Source organism: Mya arenaria, chromosome 13 (assembly GCF_026914265.1).
Source record: "Mya arenaria isolate MELC-2E11 chromosome 13, ASM2691426v1".
NCBI lineage: Eukaryota > Metazoa > Mollusca > Bivalvia > Myida > Myidae > Mya > Mya arenaria.
Window position 1 is genome coordinate 39025251 of NC_069134.1, and position 21489 is coordinate 39046739.

General features: G+C 35.5%; 1 protein-coding gene across 4 annotated transcripts in view; it reads left to right on the forward strand.

The window, feature by feature from the left end:
* LOC128214284 (cAMP-dependent protein kinase catalytic subunit 1) overlaps positions 1 to 21489 on the forward strand; it is a 185824-nt gene that overhangs the window by 124668 nt on the left and 39667 nt on the right. The window contains exon 1 of one of the 4 annotated variants that reach the window (XM_052920675.1): positions 21171 to 21367. The exons of 2 other annotated variants lie outside the window; for them this stretch is intronic. In XM_052920675.1, the coding sequence (XP_052776635.1) occupies positions 21322 to 21367 (46 nt within the window). In that variant the 5' untranslated portion in view covers positions 21171 to 21321. Of the gene's footprint in view, positions 1 to 21170; positions 21368 to 21489 lie in introns of those variants that run through there. One more of the 4 variants, XM_052920674.1, reaches the window with a different exon arrangement.

Genomic DNA, 21489 nt, shown 5'->3' on the forward strand with positions numbered 1-21489 from the left:
TGTTTTTGTTAAAGTAACACTCGTATTTAAAATCAACGCACACACATGTATACATGTATAACAACATAAATTATGAGTGGTAAAACTTTAACTACTCTCTAAATGATGCATATATGGAAAATATTAATAACTGGTAGCAAGATTGTAACCGTGTATAAGTACTTAATGGCTGAAAACACACACATATTAAATGTTGGTGGGTCCTAAAAGATTTACAGTGATCAACTATCGTCTCATAAGGTAAAAATACCGTATTTTCTGTACCATTCTTTCAAATTCATAAAAATCATTGTTTTCGATATTTATTCATCCCTTTCGGTAAATTAAAACAATGGTGTTAATTGTTGTGAGAAAGAGTGCATCATTCTTTAAATAATATTGTTGAAAATAGATAAAACTAAAAGGATACCTTCTGAAAGGGTTTGCTAAAGCAGCATGCGCTGTGTACATTTCGTTTCCTTAATGATCATGCATAAAAAAATCAGTCAATGTATGCAAATTGCACGACACATGCAGGCTGCAATGTTTGACCTTGTTTTCTTCTTTTAATGTTCTTGTTCAAAAGGAAAATCAGAAACGTTAACTTAATTGTACAAACGGCTAACCTCTGTACTAATGTGTGTTTGAAGTGTTCAAAGATAACCTAATAGGCCTATCAGCATACGCAATGCAAGTTTGATACGCCCTTCTGGCAAACAATGGACGAGTTCAATCGATAAACAATCGGTATGTAAGCGTATATTAACGTATACACGGATAATGTGAACATGCAGTATTGTAGAGTGAAGATGTGAACATGCAGTATTGTAGAGTGAAGACGTGAACATGCAGTATTGTAGAGTGAAGACGTGAACATGCAGTATTGTAGAGTGAAGACGTGAACATGCAGTATTGTAGAGTGAAGACGTGAACGTGCAGTATTGTAGAGTGAAGACGTGAACATGCAGTATTGTAGAGTGAAGATGTGATAATGTAATATTGTAGAGTGAAGATGTGATAATGTAGTATTGTAGAGTGAAAATGTGATAATGTGGTATTGTAGATTGAAAATGTGATAATGTGTTATTGTAAAGAGAAGATGTGATAATGAAGTATTGTAGAGTGAAGATGTGATAATGTAGTATTGTAGAGTGAAGATGTGATAATGTGGTATTGTAAAGTGAAGATGTGATAATGTAGTATTGAAAAGTGAAGATGTGATAATGTAGTATTGTATAGTGAAGATGTGATAATGTAGTATTGTAGAGTGAAGATGTGATAATATTGTATTGTATAATGAAGATGTGATAATATTGTATTGTATAGTGAAGATGTGATAATATTGTATTGTAGAGTGAAGATGTGATAGTGTAGTATTGTAGAGTGAAGATGTGATGATGTAGTATTGTCGACTGAAGATATGATAGTGCTTTATTGTCGACTGAAGATGTGATAATATAGTATTGTCGACTGATGATGTGATAGTGCTTTAATGTCGACTGAAGATGTGATAATGTAGTATTGTCGACTGAAGATGTAATAGTGCTTTATTGTCGACTGAATATGTGATAATGTAGTATTGTTGACTGGTGATGTGATATTGTAGCCTTGTTGACTGGTGATGTGATAATGTAGCCTTGTGGACTGATAATGTGATAGTGTAGTTTTGTCGACTGCTGATGAGATATGTATTATAGTCGGTTGAAGATGTGATAATGTAATATTGTCAACTGATGTTGTGTCAACATGAAGAGTTATATTTCAACCTGTTGACAAAATCGTATCGACGCATACATGTACTAACTGAATATGTCGGCTAAATTATGTCGCATTATCAGTAAATACGTTATAAGCGTCCATACATAAGTGCTGGAAACAATCTCTGCCCTCATAAAAAACACGGAGATCTGAGTGGAGCCAATTTGTTTCCATCCATAGCACCAAGTGCTGGTTTCCGCAAATTACATAATTATTATTTATGTTGCCTTTGTCTACAAAGTGGTTGACTACAGAAGCGCAACAAAACCGACGTGTACTGATTGCTCACGGGAAGACATGTTATACTTGTTTTACAGATAATAATTAATCAGACTAAGGGTGCATACAATACCATTATACAGGGTGTAAGACACCATCCCCCATTTTTGGTACGACGTATTTAGAGGCCTTTTAAGAAGTGCTTGGGGCTTAAAAGCGAGGTAAGCGGTACACAGAACACAAAATTTGGCATTAATCGGTACGCTTGCTTTCAAAATAATCAAATAGTATTTGTTAAGCATGATATGGGTGCTAAATGTAAATCCAGAACGCAAGAGGGGGACGGGGGACGGGGGTTGGGGGGCATGGTGCACCCTTATAGTAGTAATTTATCTGAATATGTTCTTTCTTTTATTATCTTGAAACAGTTGTGTGATTCGTCAAAGTATATGTTCTATTCTTACGAGCAGCGAAATAATACAACCGCCACGAATTTATACTGAATCCGTTAAATAATTTAATAATAAATATATTAAGAAATAATACAAGAATAGCATACTAGGATTATGTTTGCCATTTGTTTGCAGATTTCTCACGGTGTCTGTCTATAGTGTAGCAAGCAGATTTGTTTATTTGTTCAGTCAGTATATATCGAATTTAGAGATCAATCGAACTATTTGAATGTTTCTGTCATGTCAAGTATTTGGGTTAACCAGAGAAAATTTGCCCTCAGTTCAGGCTATACATGGGACGCTGGTTTCTACATAAATGCATTGGACACCATTTTCATTGGGAAAAAAAGTTTAACTTAATTTGTTCATCGACATTCATTCACTTTGATAATGAGAACAAAAGAAGTGTACGTAACTTTATTTGGTTTTGAAAGTGGTTTATAAACGCTTTAATTTGCTCTATTATGCACCAGTCAATTGTAACCACGGTCCCCATGTCCGGGGAATAGCGGGGACTTTGACTTTCGGTTCAGCCAAGCCCGGGCAAAATCCCCGCCCTGTGGGAACGAACTGCTGGTAAACCCCCCGCCAAATGCCCCCGCACCCCAGAAACCCTAGGTAAGGCCCATTCCCCGCTATACTTGGCGCATAGCAAAACCACCGCATTCACACGGCACTGCAGGGCCACCTGGAAGGTAAAAACACAGCCCATTTCCCCGGCTATCCCCGGTATACACCCGGACCTGGGGGCCGTGGTAACAATTGACTGGTGCATTAAGACCTATAAATCTCTCATGCATGGTTTAGAGTGTACTTGAAAATGATACGTTAACGATTTGTTAATTATGTATGTGTCTGTTTTATGACTTTGTTTTGGAAGTTTCTTCAAATGCCAACGTAGTGGTCATAAACTTGTTTTGTTTCTTACCGCTAAAGATATTAAGCAAACAGAAACCCGCCTACATGCCAAAATAGAGCCGTTTGTTTAATAAAATGGTGGAGAACATAGCGCTGCTGATAAGCCTTAAACCGCAACAGGCAACACTCTTTTTTAATTCGTACTCATTTACGTTCGCACCAGATTGGGTGTTTAAGCTTCACTCTCAAAGATTGATCTTTTTGACAACTTTTTTTTAATATTTATTGGAACGAGACATTTTATGCGAAAATTCATGTACACCAGTCATATACGACTGCTGACAAAAAATAGATCGCAGATTTTTATATTTAAGTTCAAAAAATGATGTTTCGTGCATTTTTCTTAAACTGTTTGTAACTCTTTTAGCCATAAAACATGAATTTTCGAACGGAAAGATGAAAATCTGCCATCTGATCTTTTGTCATCAGTCTTTTATCACTGGTTTGCAGATATATTCGCACAAATGTGCCCTTTTCAATACAAAAAATAAAAAAGTTGTAAAAATGGTAAATCTGTGAGAGTGCAGCTTTAAAGTGTTGATTAGAAACTGTGGCATGCTTGCATCCTGCTTAGTCTAACTTTGGAGTTCACATTATTCGTTGTGCCAACATTGCCAAAAGTGTTATCATTTTAACTATTCACTTTGCTACTTAGCTTTAGTCCTGTAATTGCGTTTAAACCATTCGCTTTATTGACAAAAAGTCGTCATCCAGTTCATGTAAACAATAATTCTAAAGGACCTGAAGATTAAGTTCTTACATTTGAATATATGGTTAGTAAAATCAATTAATCTTATTGATAGATTTGGCTTATTGATGAATGCCCGCTTGATGAAAAACTAGAGCTTGTTTTGGTGCCGAAAGGATATCACGATATGTACCGAATGATTACGAAGTCCACTCGGGCCTTTCCGACAGCAATCGTTATTAACCGTGACACCAAGAAGGTAGCTGAACGCCCGGTTGTCTGTCTAAGGGCCGTCTTACGTTATGTTTTAACCTCAGTCAATTTACTACAAATATCAAAGAAAAATTAAAATAAATGGATATTTGTGTTAAAGATAAAAGTATGTTTCAAATCATATCAAAGATATTAAAATATTTCAAAAGTTGTTAAAGCTACACCCTCACAGATTTGCCGTTTTGACAAAAAAAGAATGGGCTTGGAATGAGCCATTTTATTGCGTTAATATCAGCTAACCAGCGATATAAGAATGCTGACAAAAGATCAGATAGCAGATTTTCATGTTTCCATTCGAAAACTAATGTTTTAAGGCCAAAGGCGTTACTAACGGTTTAAGAAAAATGCATTAAGCATCAATCTTTGAACTTAAATATGAAAATCTGCGATCTGATTTTTTGTCAGCAGTCTTAAAGCACTGGCATTCATGCATAAATTGGCTCATTCCAAGACAAAAAAAAATAAAAAAAGTTGTCAAAACGTTTAATCTGTGAGAGTGCAGCTTTAATTTAATAACATGACTTAAGTTAGTGAATAGCTTAAGATGTTAATACCGACCCTGCAGGTCTAGAACACAGCAAGACTTCTCTCAAACGTACGTCGAAAAGTTCACAAATTTCACAGCAACATCGAGGCATTAAAGTTTATGCTAGTTGGGGGAAAATCTCTGAATTTCCATTTAGTAACGAAATCAACCGTTGCCCCTGGCCTGCCGACTCTATCTATTGCTTACAATACTAAGACACAATTAGTACATAAAATACCATAAACGATATTCTTTACAAATTTACTTCGAATCTTCATTCCATGGGTAACTTTATAGAGTTGTCTCAAATGTAAGTCATTGGGTGCAAAAGTAATGTTTGTTAATCGGTTTTACGACTTCATAAACACATATTTACAGCATAAGCAATTGGTATTAAAAGCTTAATTTTGAGACTTTGAGTGAAAAGATTACGAATACGGTAGAAGCATTATTATGAAGTATTATCCGATCAGTTGGTATTTGTGCATGTGCAAAAAAAGATGTCGGTTGTTTTTTCATTTTAATTTTGATGAATCCTCTATTACAATAGTAATGTTATACAATAGTAATGTTATATTATTCGTACAAAAGCGAAAAAAAGTTACAGGGTTTTTGTTTATGTTTTAATTCACTCCTTTATGGGTATATATTTAACACTAGCGGTTCAAGGGGGCGCACCCGCCCCTCCCCCCCCCATCCCTAAAATCTTGCAGGTTTACTTTTTCTTTCAATATAGGAGAAAAGGGTAATAAAGTACGCCCAAAATGCACCATTTCAGACTAGAAATTGTTCGATTTTTAGTAGGGGACTACCCCAAACCACCCCTTGTCAACATTTTCAAACAAATAAGATTCAGTTCGGGGTGAAAAGCATTTACGCCCCTAAGTTACGCCCCTTTTAACCTCAAAACCTGGATCCGCCTTTACTTAATATACATATATAATATATTAAATTATATATATATAACTCCCACGTTACAGAGTCCCATGTTTGTTTGTTTTGGTTTTTTAAATACTGCTCATTGAACATGTATTGCTTTATCTACGGGATCTATAATTTATCCGTCTTCAGCCATTTATAAGCATTTATTGCACGCGACATCTTACATAAATGCATTTTTTAATCTGATTTCAATTTCATAACCTGGTCCATTTCTCGCACAAAAGCGGTTATCTTTTAATTGAGTGCATGAAAGACACTATAGAAAGTAATTGAATGTTGCGTGTTTAAACTGGGCCATCTTATGTATTAGACGGTACTTCATTAATGCCTGGATGGTGAAATGGCACATTAGGAACAAAAGGCAAATATATTGCGCATTTATGCATATTTAAAGCTGCACTCTCACAAATTGACAGTATTGACTTTTGTTTTATTTTTTGTCTCAGAATCAGTCGTTGTTTCAATGCATTCAATTCAGTCATATAAGATAACTCATTAGAGAACTGATGTTAATTGTTTTGAAAACTGCCGAAAAAAACTTTTTTTTCTTAAAGCTTTAGTAACACTTTTAGCCATAAAACATCACTTTTTGAACGTAAATATGAAAAGTGTGTTCTGCTCTTTTGTCAGCAGTCTTTTATCATTTAGTTTTCAGACATTTACGCATAAATTGATTCATTCCAAGACAAAAAATAAAACAGTGGTCAGAATGGTCAATCTGCGAGAGTGCAGCTTTAAGAAAGGAAGGAAGAAAGAAATGAAAGACAGACGGTCGGACAGACGGGACAGGTATACAGATAGACAGACAATGAGGACGTTTGTTTATCTTGTTGATTACATTGAATCATGATTTTCAACACATTTTTTTGCATTTACAGAATTCAAAATGCATAAAAGAACGTATAGACAGACGGACATACAGACGATCGGACGGACGGAGGACGGGCGGACTTATATTGAACTAACAATAAAAATGGTATAAATCTAGCACACACATGCATCGCATGGTGGAAAACTAATTCCTTCAAAGTGTTTTGGTATTTAATCTTGGATTAATACAAAATGTGATCAATTCAAAAATCAATCAATATAATAAGACGGTTATTATATGAAACAAAGGGGGTATATCTTCAAAGTTTATGTTTAATCTTGTAAGACGATTGGGCAATAAACAAACAGGTTTTAATACTCAGTTAGAATAGAAGAACGGGCTGTCTATTTAACATTTGTACATTGAATGTAAACCCGGACCATTGTTGTTTCATTTCGATAAAGCAAAAATCGAGTGGATTATCAAATAAATAAACTGTTAATACAAAATGGATTTATTTCTCATTCTTCGTTTAATTAAATAATTTATCAAAAAGAATCGACTGCTTTACACGGAATATATACAAATACCAAAACTTAATCGGATTTCATTATTTTTCTTTTCTAAAGGAATATAAGATTTATTGCGAAATAATATTACAATAAATTTGATTTATATGCATTAAATGACTGTTTCGAAACAGCGGTGATATTAAAGACGAGTACAAATATTTGCTGTGATTTCTTGCCCTAAAAAATCAAAAACATCCGGGAATTTGGAAATTAACTTTATTTAAATGACCGTGTTATAAAAGCACAAGAGGACTATAAAAATGAGCAGTGTAACAAGCAACGGGACGAAATCCTCAAAGAAAAAGGAAAAGTTTGACTGTAAGTTATTTCTTCTTGTTGTTGCTTTTGAAGCTGTTGTTGTTGAAGCTGTTGATGATGTTGTTGTTGTTTTTTGGGGTGGACTACTATTTGCGTCAGTCACGGTAGCATATATAAAAGCAGAAAATAGTGAATGTACTAGTGTGATCAAATAAACCAGAAGTAACTCAACCAAACTTCACACCACTAGGTTACGCCTCCGTATATGACGTACTATTTGGGTCAAAAGTCGCCTAAAGCCGAAATTACAGCCCAAAACCTCTAATTATGAGACCTGCATCTCTGTTTAAAGGTATGAAAATACCTCTGTACCTCTCAATACGGTAGAGGTGTACTTTTAAGTTCAGAGGTGCGCATTTGTTTCATACAAAGCGACTAAAAGAAGAAGAGTGCTGATCCAAATAGTACGTCATATCCGTGGGACCTGAGTCCTTAAAGATCATAGTCTTAAGGTGAAATGATCGTAGTGTAATGATTTCTGTACTTTACTATATCTATATCTATGAGAAAATGCATGTTCACTACTTAAACCAGTATTTAAGATGAAAATTCAGTTAGTGTTATTAACGAAGTTTACGTGTTGCCATTTGTCTTATTCGTAAAAAAACATTTACTTTCTTAACCAGTATTAAAGATGAAAACTAAGTTCATGTTATTTACAAAGTCCCTTACCTGCCCCTTTTTTCTCAAACAGACTTAAGTCCCTTTCCTGGCCCCTGTTTTTCGAACAGACTTAAGTCCCTTTCCTGGCCCCTGTTTTTCGAACAGTGCTGAGTCCCTAACCTGGTACCAGTGTGTCAAACAGTCTTTAGTTCGAACAGGCTTTAGTCCCTAACCTTGTACCAGTGTCTCGAACAGTCTGTAGTCCCTAACCGGTGTACCAGGTCCTCGAACAGTCTTAAGTCCCTAACCTGGCCCCAGTGTCTCGAACAGTCTTTAATTCCTTACCTGGAACCAGTGTCTCGAACAGTCTCGAGTCCCTAACCTGGTACCAGTTTCTCGAACAGTCTCTAGTCCCTTACCTGGTACCAGTTTCTCGAACAGTCTCTAGTCCCTTACCTGGTACCAGTTTCTCGAACAGTCTCTAATTCCTTACCTGGTACCAGTTTCTCGAACAGTCTTGAGTCCCTTACCTGGTACCAGTTTCTCGAACGGTCTTGAGTCCCTTACCTGGTACCAGTTTCTCGAACGGTCTTTAGTCCCTAACCTGGCACCAGTTTCTCGAACGGTCTTTAGTCCCTTACCTGGCACCAGTTTCTCGAACGGTCTTTAGTCCCTTACCTGGCACCAGTGTCTCGAACAGTCTTGAGTCCCTTACCTGGCACCAGTGTCTCGAACAGTCTTGAGTCCCTTACCTGGTACCAGTGTCTCGAACAGTCTTGAGTCCCTTACCTGGTACCAGTGTCTCGAACAGTCTTGAGTCCCTTACCTGGTACCAGTTTCTCGAACAGTCTTGAGTCCCTTACCTGGTACCAGTTTCTCGAACAGTCTTGAGTCCCTTACCTGGTACCAGTTTCTCGAACAGTCTTGAGTCCCTTACCTGGTACCAGTTTCTCGAACAGTCTTGAGTCCCTTACCTGGTACCAGTTTCTCGAACAGTCTTGAATCCCTTACCTGGTACCAGTTTCTCGAACAGTCTTGAGTCCCTTACCTGGAACCAGTTTCTCGAACAGTCTTGAGTCCCTTACCTGGAACCAGTTTCTCGAACAGTCTTGAGTCCCTTACCTGGTACCAGTTTCTCGAACAGTCTTTAGTCCCTTACCTGGTACCAGTTTCTCGAACAGTCTTGAGTCCCTTACCTGGTACCAGTTTCTCGAACAGTCTTGAGTCCCTTACCTGGTACCAGTTTCTCGAACAGTCTTGAGTGCCTAACCTGGTACCAGTGTCTCGAACAGTCTTGAGTGCCTAACCTGGTACCAGTGTCTCGAACAGTCTTGAGTGCCTTACCTGGTACCAGTGTCTCGAACGGTCTTGAGTGCCTAACCTGGTACCAGTGTCTCGAACAGTCTTGAGTCCCTTACCTGGTACCAGTTTCTCGAACAGTCTTGAGTCCCTTACCTGGTACCAGTGTCTCGAACAGTCTTGAGTCCCTTACCTGGTACCAGTTTCTCGAACAATCTTGAGTCCCTTACCTGGTACCAGTTTCTCGAACAGTCTTTAGTGCCTAACCTGGTACCAGTTTCTCGAACAGTCTTTAGTGCCTAACCTGGTACCAGTTTCTCGAACAGTCTTGAGTCCCTTACCTGGTACCAATTTCTCAAACAGTCTTGAGTCCCTTACCTGGTACCAATTTCTCAAACAGTCTTGAGTCCCTTACCTGGTACCAGTTTCTCAAACATTTTTAGTGCCTGACCTGCTACCAGATTCTCGAACAGTTTTTAGTGCCTTATATGGCTTTAATTTCTAGAAGTTCTTCTAACAACCCTAAGTGTCTAATTAAGTAGGTTTAAGGTTTTTCTTTTTTAACGTAGTTGTTCTACTTTTGAAGGGAAACCTTATAACATAAGATAACGATAATGTTTTTTATTGCCATTATAATGTCGTACGCAGCTAATTTTGCGAAATGAGCTATGATACTTAAACCTGTTACGCTTAAGTTATCTGTGATTTGCAGGCCTAGATTTTGTACATAAAAGATGCTCATCCACAAAGCGTATCACGATTCAAACTGAAAATGCTTAAAAACGCTTTCAGTGTTACGATTTTCTTCTTACAGGCATTTTGTGTTTAAAGCTGCACTCTCACAGATTGAACGTTTTGACAACTGTTTTTATTTTTTTGTCTTGGAATGAACCACTTTTTGCGAACTTGCATGGAAACTAGTGATATAAGACTGCTGATAAAAGATAGATCGCAGAGTTTTACCTATTAAATTCAAACATTGATGATGTATGCATTTTTTTAAACCGTTAGTAACCCCTTAGCCATAAAATATTCATTTACGAACGGAAATATAAAAATCCGCGATCTGATCTGGTCATGTTTACGCAAAAATTTGCTCTTTCCAAGACAAAACATTCAAAAGTTATAAAAACGGTATATCTGTGAGAATGCAGCTATAATATCAAAATTGATAAGTAATCAGGAAATAAACAATATCTGACAAAGATCAATATATTGTTTGTGAATGAGTATAAGGGTCTACTAGACACGTTGAGTCTTTAAATTCATATTTATATAACAACGTTCAAAATTGAAAGACATATTACGTTGCCTACTTATTTTTGTCTAAAATATCTGTGCATGACCTTCAAAGGATTACCATTGTGGCTGTGTCCACTGCATTTTACCGTGCAAAATATTGGCACTTAACAGACTCATGATCATGGCTGTCATGTTTATATTAAATCAATACTATGTGCTGTATTAATGAATGCTATAGTGGTGTCTTAAAGCTGCTCTCTTGCAGGCTGACCATTTTGACAACTTCTTTTATTGCTTGTCTTGGAATGCGCAAATTTTAGCGTAAATGTTTCGAAGCCAGTTATATAAGAATGCTGACAATATTACATCGTAGTTTTTATTTTTTTTATATTCGAAAATGGCTGTTTTATGGCTAAATACGTTACTAAAGCTATAAGCGTTACCAAAAGTTTCACATTTTATCATATCTATATTTTCAATGCAAAAACTTCGAGTAAGATAAATGCACAAATTCAGTGCATACAATAACATGACAAACATTATGGAATGTTTAAAGTAATGATCTTACTCAAAATCAATATATACACATGTATAACAAACATAAAATTTGAGTGCTAAACCTTTAACTACTTACTATTAAAATAATGCATTTGTTCTATAGTCCCATATTAAAGTTAGAGATACTGTTTTCTGCACCTTTCGTTCAAAATATACACAGTATCCTTCATAAGAACCATTGTTTTCGACACTTATTCATCCTTTTTGGTACATTTGTATTAATTGTGAAAAATCTCATTTGGGAATAAGAGTGCATCTTTAAAGTACAGTGTATATAGTACATACATATCAATTATTTAGATATGCACCAAGCAAGATGACATTACCGCTATGAATAATTAATTTGAAAGTTATGAACATAATAACGAAATGCATTCTAAAGCAATTGGTGTGTTTACAAGGCTGAATTTACGAACGTAACTACACGTTTGTACTTATAGAGGGCGTAACCTATTTGATTTAAAGTGTATGCATGAGGGTTTGGAAGTTCATCCTGAAGAAAAGATAATTTCGAAATGTTGCGTTTTAGGCGTATTTACTTACCTTTTCTCCTTTATTGAAATAAAAAGTTAACTTGGACGATTTCAGCATTCTCTATCATTGTGGATTCATAATTTTGCTAGGGGGTCCGGGGGCATACTCCCTCTGAAATTTTTTAGAACCATGGTGCAATCTGGTACATTTTGTGCGTTCTGATGTGCTTTATTTAATACTGGAAACTGGACAGTTTTAGGATCGTGTAGTCAAGTATGCGCACTGCAACTTAGGCTGATTTTTTTATTGATTTTTTTTGTCAGAATCATGTGGGTTCAGCCGCGTACTCGCGTATTGGGCGCTACGCGCCTGAAAGAAAAATGGTTATTTTTTACAATTCTTCTTTCAATAATCAATTAAAAGCACATGTTTGCTGGATTTGAGACGTGTTTAAAGACATCCATAACAAAACACAGCACCAAATTTGACAAGTAAGTATGCGGTCTATGAAAAACACAGTGTACATGTATTTAAAAGATCGCTTAATCTATCTGAACACAGTGCACATGCATTTAAAAGATCGCTTAATCTACCTTTAAGACATGGGACTTTGTTAAATGGCTGGCTACAGCACAATTTAACGTAACAATAGTTCACAATTCACTGAATAATTTGGGAACGGCGACTTTAACCATTTATTACGATTATTGTAATATTACGTGTGGCATAATTGGAACTACTTTGTCAAAGACCAGGTCTTTGAAATACGAACAAAGGAGGGTGTAATCTGACATACATCGCTGTCTGTGTTTGCATTTCTATAAGGACTGATTACGCATTTGAACTAAATGTATATATATATATATAAATTTACACACTGTATAATGCTTTAGTGAAGACAGCGTTAAGCGTAAACTCCCAAATACGGTTTCTTTCTTTAATATAAATCACAATTAATGTGTTTATCTATTATACGTTTGATTAGATACAATGATTATTCTGTACATGCATATACATTACTGGAACGTAAGGAGTTGAATTGGTTCTTATAACTTACTTGTTCATGAAGCCGCTTATTATATTTTGTTTAGAACATTAGTTTCGAAAATGGTTTGATTCTAATTTGCTTGTATAGTTAAACGGCCACAAAAAGGGAGGTAAACCCCCAGTGACCGATAAGTGAAATTTTGTTTTCGATTGTTTCCCTTTCATATATTTTTATAGCAGCGATAAACCAAAGAATATTTTAAATAATGTGAATTTCTAAAATTGGATGGACCTGTAAATTTGGAAGACCTTTCAAATTTCTGCGCAGACGGACAAAATACCCCCCCCCCCCCGATTACGGAACTTTAATTTTACATTTACATTCGGAATAAAAGTAAAGGGATTCTGTCGTTGCAAAAGATAGTTGGTGTCAACACCACCCCATCGCCGTGTCGACCATATAATCGACCAATTCATTGCTGTGAACAGTATTCAGAAATAAGTAGTGCGTACGAAGAAATTAGTCTCACACATTAGCTGGTATGTCGTAAGACGTTTCAAAATTCTGTTTTTGCGTACATATACATTAAAACTCCATGGTGCATGCACTTTAAAATGTATAGCAGCCACAACACTCATAGTTATATTCATATCTAAAAACAAGGAAGGGAGTGCTGTCACTATTCATATTAAAGGGGCTATCTCAAGTGGTTCAGTGCTGGTTATATGCATGTGAAGTGTGAACCCAGATGCTTTTCCTCGTTCTGACAATAGCGCAACTTCATTTGAAGTTCCAATCCTAGGTGTTTCTTTTAAAGTTACACCCGGATTTAATATCAGTACATACTGTACACATGTATAACAAACAAGAGTTTTGAGTTGTTAACCTTTAACTACTTACTAAAAAGTGCATTTATGGAAAATACTAGTTACTGATAACAAGATTGTAAGCGTGTATTAAATAGCTAAAAATGCGCAAATATTAAATGACTGGTGGGTCCACTGGCACCGGATTTTCAAACTCAATTATATTTTTTTTTAAAAATCTTATAATTCCGATCTAAAAATTATAATACTGAAAATTGGAAAAAATATTGAAAAACATATTTTTTTAATAAATATATGCACTTTGTTCTGTATGATATACTAACGTTAGTATAGTGTATATCGCCAACATGAAATTCGTAAAGAGATAGTCGCTTTGATATTTTAAAAATGCATAATTCACCAGGATGTTTACAATTTAGTATCAGTTTCGTCATAAAAGTGTAAAAATAACCTATTTACGTAGGCGTTGTAAAATGTTTATAAGATATGGCATTGCAATTCGTACATTTGATTCAAAACACAAGGGACGTGCACTTTTAGATTTATTGCAGTCAGATATATTCATATTGATATTCCAAAAACAAGGAAGATATACTGGTACAATTCGCATTAAAGGGACTCGCTTGAGTGTTCATGAAAGCGTCAGGCATGGAACAAAACATAAGTTATCTTTATTGAATGTAACGATGTTATTTCAACTATAGATATTTAGATGCTCCCAGTCCTTTGTGAAGATAAAACTTGACGTTCATATTCACAAAAGTAGTTATGAAGTCATTGTTTACGTCAATATTGCGCTCCGATTGGATTAACGCGACGTCATTTAACCAATGATATACGACGTTACAAAAACCAACTATTCTTTTATACAATGGTATGTTGTCGGTTACACTTCTTTAAGAACAAATACGCAATTGCAGCGCGCTTCATGGAATTGGCTCGCGTGCCCTACTGCGTTCATACAGCATAAACGCAAGAAAAAAGCGATCAATCCTTAAATGGGCTTGAAACGATATATGACGTTCAAACAGTGGAATAGAAAATGTTTGACCTTGCCGGAATGCGTAAGTCACGCTGAACATTTAAAAATTTAAAAATTGGACAAAAATGCTTCCCATTGCCAAACTGTATAAGTAACGTTGTTGAAAATTGAAATTTCAGACTTAGTTTATAATTATCATAGTTTATGTTAGCTGGCTTGTGACAAAAGCTGACAGCTTATCGAATAGATCGCCATTCGGAACTCCTCGGCCATTTTCCATCGAAAAATTACTTAACTTCGATGGCAAATGGCCGAGGTGTTCCGAATGATAAAGTTCGAGGCCGTTCCCTGAGTTGAAACCTGGGCCGGTATTCATAAAAACATCTTAAGCAAATTCTTATCTTAAACTGATTTCCTAAGATATTCGTATGGTGACAATAAAAGAAGTCCAACTTCAACACAAATTATCTATTTAAGATATTCGTAGTCAGATTGAAAGAAACGTGCCAGTGACTTAAAAATGAAAGTGTGTTTATTACATTCAAGTTATACAAATAAAGTAGTTTAAATAATATATAGTTAATTATTGTATCGTGTGACAAGTGAGACACTTAAAGGGAATGTGTTTAGAAATAACTTAAGATGTTTTATGAATATCGGTCTAGTACTGTTGACACTTCGCTTATATTACTTGTCCACGCTCACTCGTTGTGCTTTCGGGATGTTTAGCCTTGAAATTAGGCATGTCTGTTCAACGAATAGTGAGTTCTAACTACCTGTCCGTAACTGTTTGGTATTTGTTTATAAAGGGGGTTAAAGTAGACTTAGATTTTAAGCCTTCTATAAGTGACCCCCCCCCCCCTAAAAAACAAATGTGTATTTGTACACAACCTCTGTTAATTGATCTTAATATAATTGCCTTCCTTGTCTTATAAGATCTCCGATCTGAGTATCCTGCTGTGCAGTTTTGGCTGTTTAATTACAGAAAGGGACCCTAAATGGCCCCGAGTCAATAAACGAATACACAGGAAATAGGTCCCTACTGTGACACAATTAGCAGGAGATGCACAGCAGGGAATTATCATGCCAAACATTCCTTAAACTAGGCCTTTAAAAGAATGACATCTGTGAGAGAGCGCCTTTAATAATGCATATACGTACAAAGATATTTATTTCAGCGGCGTTTTAAGACTTTATTATAACTTATGTCATAAAATTGGCGAATAACTAATTTAAAAGCTCATTGATGCGAAACAAACGACAACCAAAAGGATGAAAGTAGAAACACTAAATATGAGATGAAATCTAAAATTACATTTAATTTGTTTTAGATGTAAGATTGTCTGCGGTTTAGCGTTTTCTATTCAAAATGTGGACTAACGTCATTTGAACTTTTATGGTTTTTGGGTGTTTTCCATTTGAGTTGTTTATCATTAAAACGGGTGCATGTACTTTAAAAAAAATGTGATGCCGTGAAATGGGAGTTTTCTTAACTAAATAGTATCAAATTTCATATTCATATCCCGTAGAGCACAGAACACGGATGATAAACTTGTGTAGCATAAAGGACACTTCTTTAGACATTATTAAAAAAAAATACGACTTTGTATTGTTTATAGTTTGAGTGAGTCAAGTTGAGTTGATTTTAAATTCCATTGTGTATTTGTTTATAGTTTGAGTGAGTCAAGTTGAGTTGATTTTGAATTCCATTGTGCATATGTGTATGTGAAATATATACAGGCGTGGGGATAATCAATACACACAAACTAGCCATGATGAACTGAAACGAAAGCAACAAATGTAATTACGTCACTAAGAAGGTTATACAGAGACAACGTGTATTCTACTCATACTCCGAGTTGAGTTGAGGTGAGTTGAGTTGTGAATTAATTGTTAATCATCGTGGCCAATGACCGTAAGAAAGGAAACTTCATCGTTACACGATTTATTTTCTCATGCATATTTATAAACAAGTGAAACAAGTTTATGATCATTGGATATTTCTATAAAGACTATATTAATTGCTGAAAGGGTCACATATATAAAAGAAAATTATAAATAAAAAAACAAAAAGATATATTTATAACTAGTAAAGACAGTCTGAACATGGATTTTATCCTGGACATGATCGAGAGCGACAAGTCCAAGAAGGACTCCAAGAAATCCAAGGATAAGCATGACCGGAAGTCTAAGGACTTGGCCAAACTCCATGACGCATTTTGTGAGTTGATTTTTCTGTTGAAAATCGTTCTTTTCGTTCCTTCATTGAGTAGTCATTATGAATATAAGTATAGCACAACAAACAGCGTTGATGAGGCCATTATGTATATCTGACAATCGACTGTTCGTCCGGATTAAAGTAATTCAATTTTGTTAGAAGCATGAGTGGGTATCCAGATATTGACACTAAATGGGGCGTAACTTTGTCGTGGTGGTACAATCTTTTGACATTCGCCCTCCCTCACTATGAACCGAAATTTTAGCTGGTTTAAAATGATGGCGGAGGGTACTCCCCAAAGAAAAATTTAACAATTTAGTACCTAATGGTGTATTTTGAAAAAAAGAATTCACTGAAATTGACATAAAAAGTAAATTTGAAATTTGATCGGTAGTGGTATCCGTCTCAGAACTTCGTGTTCAAGGTGGCATATATACCTACATACACTATAGATTAAACAGATTAATAATTAATGTCCAAGTCAAAATGAATTATAGCGGCGTTGCTTTAGATTGAACATCAACTGTAGGAGGCGGATGTGTCTACCAGTGTTCAAATAGTAACCGTACAGAGGGTCAGCAATTCCATGGTATTTTTTTCTTTATGAAGATGGTTTGCTGTACATGTGTGTAATAGTTCACCAAGGTCATTGCTTTTATAGGGGCCAAGGTCATATATAATGAGGTCAAACGTTGTGGGGTAGTTTTATAAAACGTACAAGTTATATGCGCGTATGAAGACGGTTTGCTGTACCTGTTTGTTTTGTTTATTTGAGAGTATCAATGTCTCTCCGAGCTCATTGGCTGCATTATGGCTTGACACCGCCGTGACGTCATCACGACTTAAATTGTTATTAAAAACCATAAATGACAGGAGATAAAAGTGACAGCAATTCACTGTCAAATCCAGACATTGGAGAGATACAAGATATGTGACTGCGGTACCGTAGCTCTTTGCGAAGAGACCTCTTGGTTCTTAAACGTGCTCGGTTTATTAAAAGCACCAATAAACGGGATACAACTTTCCTGGGTTGTACCAGTAATGAGTATACCATTTTCCCAGTAATATCCTTTAAATGCCGAGCGCTAGGCAATGGAGCTACTGTCACCATATTTTAATGCCTTCGGTTTGACGCGGCTGGGATTTGAACCCCCGACCTTCCGCACCTGAAACGAATACTTTACCACTGCTGTGCCTGTGGCCAATGTCATTGATTGTATACTGTCAATGCCGGTAATTTTATAAACGTACTCGTCATATGCAAATATCGTGATCGTGTCCGACAGGAAATTTAACTTGTAGTGTGGATTTTAAAACTAACAAGGAAGGCAGTATCATCAAATATGAAAGTATACCCAATACTCTTGTAACTACGCCCATATAGGTCAATGTCACGCGAAGTCAGCCTTTTTTGAGTCATTCTACCCCCCCCCCCCCCCTATAACAATTGTATTTATGATTTCAACCTATGTGGTGTATCACGATTTATTTAACCTATATAATATAATTATAGTCTACAAATAATATTATAATAAAAGATTTTTAAATCAGTGAGAAACCCCTGTGTCGCACATAATGCTCATGTCCCCTGCCACAAAGTGGTCCTTTGATTTTGGGAATATAGGTGTTGCCGACATTTAAAGATGCACTTTTACTTCCAAATAAGATTTACGACAATTAATGATATTGTTTTAATAATCCAAAATGGATGAATAAATGTCGAAAACAATGGTTCTTATAAAGTATACCGAGTTTAATTTAAAAGAAATGAGCATAAAAGGCGGTATTTCTACATTATGAGACTGTAGTACCAATCATTTAATATTTTTGCGCTTTCTGCTATTAAATACACGGTTACAAGCTTGTTATCAGTGAGTAATTAATATTTTCCACATATGCATTATTTAGTAAGAAGTTAAAGGTTTATCAGTCAAAATTGATATTTGTTATGCATGTGTATGTATTGATTTTGAATAAGAGTGTCACTTGAACGTGACAGGCGACACCCAGTTTCTCTCAGTTATGCATACCTTATAAGGCTTGTTTACCTAGGCTACCGTGCTTCACTGACAATGTGGTACGTGAAGGTTCAACCTATGTCTAATTGGAGACTTACTAATTTTCACGAATATAGGATTTTCTTTCACTTTTTTATTCTACCGGCTTAAAAACCATTGTCAAGTAGATGTAGCTTAACGGTTTAATTCAATGGTAAACAGGTGAGATACTGGGATCGAATCCCGGAACTGGTCTTGCATATATTCCTGAACAAATTTTACATTAAAGCTGCACTCTCACAGATTAAACGTTTTGACAACTTTTTTTTTATTTTTTGTCTTGGAATGAGCCAGTTTTTGCGAAAATCCATAGACACCAGTTATATAAGACTGCTGAGAAAAAATCAGATCGCATATGTTTATATTTAAGTCGAAAAAAAAATGTTTTATGCATTTTTCTTAAACCGTTAGTAACGGTTTATGCCATAAAACATTAATCTTCGAACGGAAATATAAAAATCTACGATCTGATTTTTGTCAGCAATCTTATATCATTGGTTTGTAGATATTTACGCAAAATTTTGCACTTTCCAAGACAAAAATAAAAAATTGTTAAAATGGTATATCTGTGTGAGTGCAGCTTCAATGAACCTGAATGTTGTAAGAAACGTAATCAGTAGTATGTGTGGTCTTTCTCAATTGATGTGTACAGTCCTCACTCGATCAAAAATGAACTACATATAATTTGTTGTGACACAAGTTCATCGACCTAACAGCGTCTCGCGTCAACCTTAAATGCGGCTCAAATCATGCGCAGCATTTTCATAGCTACAAGATCAATGTGTTTAATTAACAAATATCTTTGAAGCGATCTTGAAACTGTTTCATTTTATACAAGTTTTTAAGTTTTATTGGCAATATCGGCGGCCATGAACAGTAAAATAAAACATATTAAATGAGATGTACACAAAATACAAAGGTTTTAACAGTTCATACAACAATTTGATATGTCCAAATACAACAATTTTCTTGAAGGTATTAAACTAAGAAGCATCTGCATCAATGTTGACTGAACGCCTTAAAGCTGCACTCTCACAGATTTTTTCGGTTTTGACAACTTCTTTATTCTTTTCTTGGAATGAGTCAATTTCTGTGTAAATGTCTGCAAACCAGTTATATAAGACTGCTATCTAAAAATGCAGTGAATATATAAATAGCCATACATCTTAAAAGTGATATATTATTTGATAACATTATCTCAACAAATTTATTCAGTGTATTATCTTGAAATATTATATTGTTATTGTAAGTCGGGGAAAAATGACAGCATAGTAAAAAGTAGTATTCAGATTCGACCATACTAGTATTACTTAATTTGCATAAAAAAATACGATTTAAATACGTGTTATTTTATTATACCTCCCAACCTCGATTTCCAGAGAGTGTGAACACAATCGTAGTCTGGATAATGCAATTCTATATCATATATCATTCATATCAATGCCATGACATTTATGATTCGCGGCCCATTGCCGTTACTCGCTAAAATATTGGGGCCTCGGCCCCTGCGGCACCAACTCCTACGCGCCTGTTCTCGAATTTAAAATCTCTCTTATTCTTAAACTGTTTAAAATAGTTTAACTTGGGTTGCGAATTAATAGTAGATTTATCAGACCAGTGTTGTACAAATCAGCGGTGCATTAATCGTCACTAATAAATCTACATTAAAGTAACCCTTCCAAGACTGTATGGGTTGTTCTTAGTAGTTTATATTTTCAAATGAATTGAATACACAAAATTACAGTAACAGTTAAGATCTTTATGAAATATAAAAAGATGAAACAAGACAAAGTAAAATAAAACACTCAATAGCAAATTGGTCTCGTTGCATACCAAACTCCACGAAGTGTTACCACCCTTACAGTACAGTAATTCTGTTTTGCATGTCAGGGGAAATCACTGCGTGTGAGATTGATTTCATACATCGTGACTTTTAACAAGATTGAATAAACGCGGTTGAAATTTATTCACAATCAATTCGGGGTTGTGTCCCTTGCAATACTCTTCCGTAGGGCGTCTGCAGCTTTTCAACAAACGCGGAAATGGGCAGTAAAGAGCATAAAGAAACAGACTACGAGAGAAACCTCCACCCCTTTTGTACGTTATTATAGAATATGGGTTTTGTTATCAAGGGAATAAGTTCCTCTAAGACTTAAGTCGCTTGAAATGTCTATACAACGTATGTACATTTTTGATAGTCTAAAAATGGCTACAACATTCTATTTTTAGAAACGCTGAGGTCGATAACAAAACGTGTGTATTGCCGGTCATTACTGTCTACGCGTCGAAATATAGTTCCCACATGCGCCACTAAATGCTTATTCAATTCACAACCATTAACACCACCCTTTGAATAAACATTCCCCTTTAAAGAAAACATTCCATACATCGATTTTTCGAAAAGTCTGCTGTCAAAATAAGAAATTGTGTAGTGATCTTTGTAGGTAATACAGGCCGGAATACACATCTCTGTCAACAACTTACAAGCACCTTGCATATATTATTAGGTTCAATGGATAACAGTTTATGTTAGTGTGGTTGTTATTTTCATTGAATATTTGTTTCTAATTACAAAGCATTTAACCAGTTACATTTGGAGTTATTTGAAAGTTGAATAATGGGTAATTCTGCTACTGCAAAGAAAGGGGACCCAGCAGAAAATGGTAGGGAATTTTCAGTCATTTTGTGATTTGTTAAACTGTATAAATTGACCTCAATTTTCCTGTGTAGTCTGGTGTTTTGCATCGATATTGCTAAAGCAGACCTGACAAGCAGTTGAATTTCA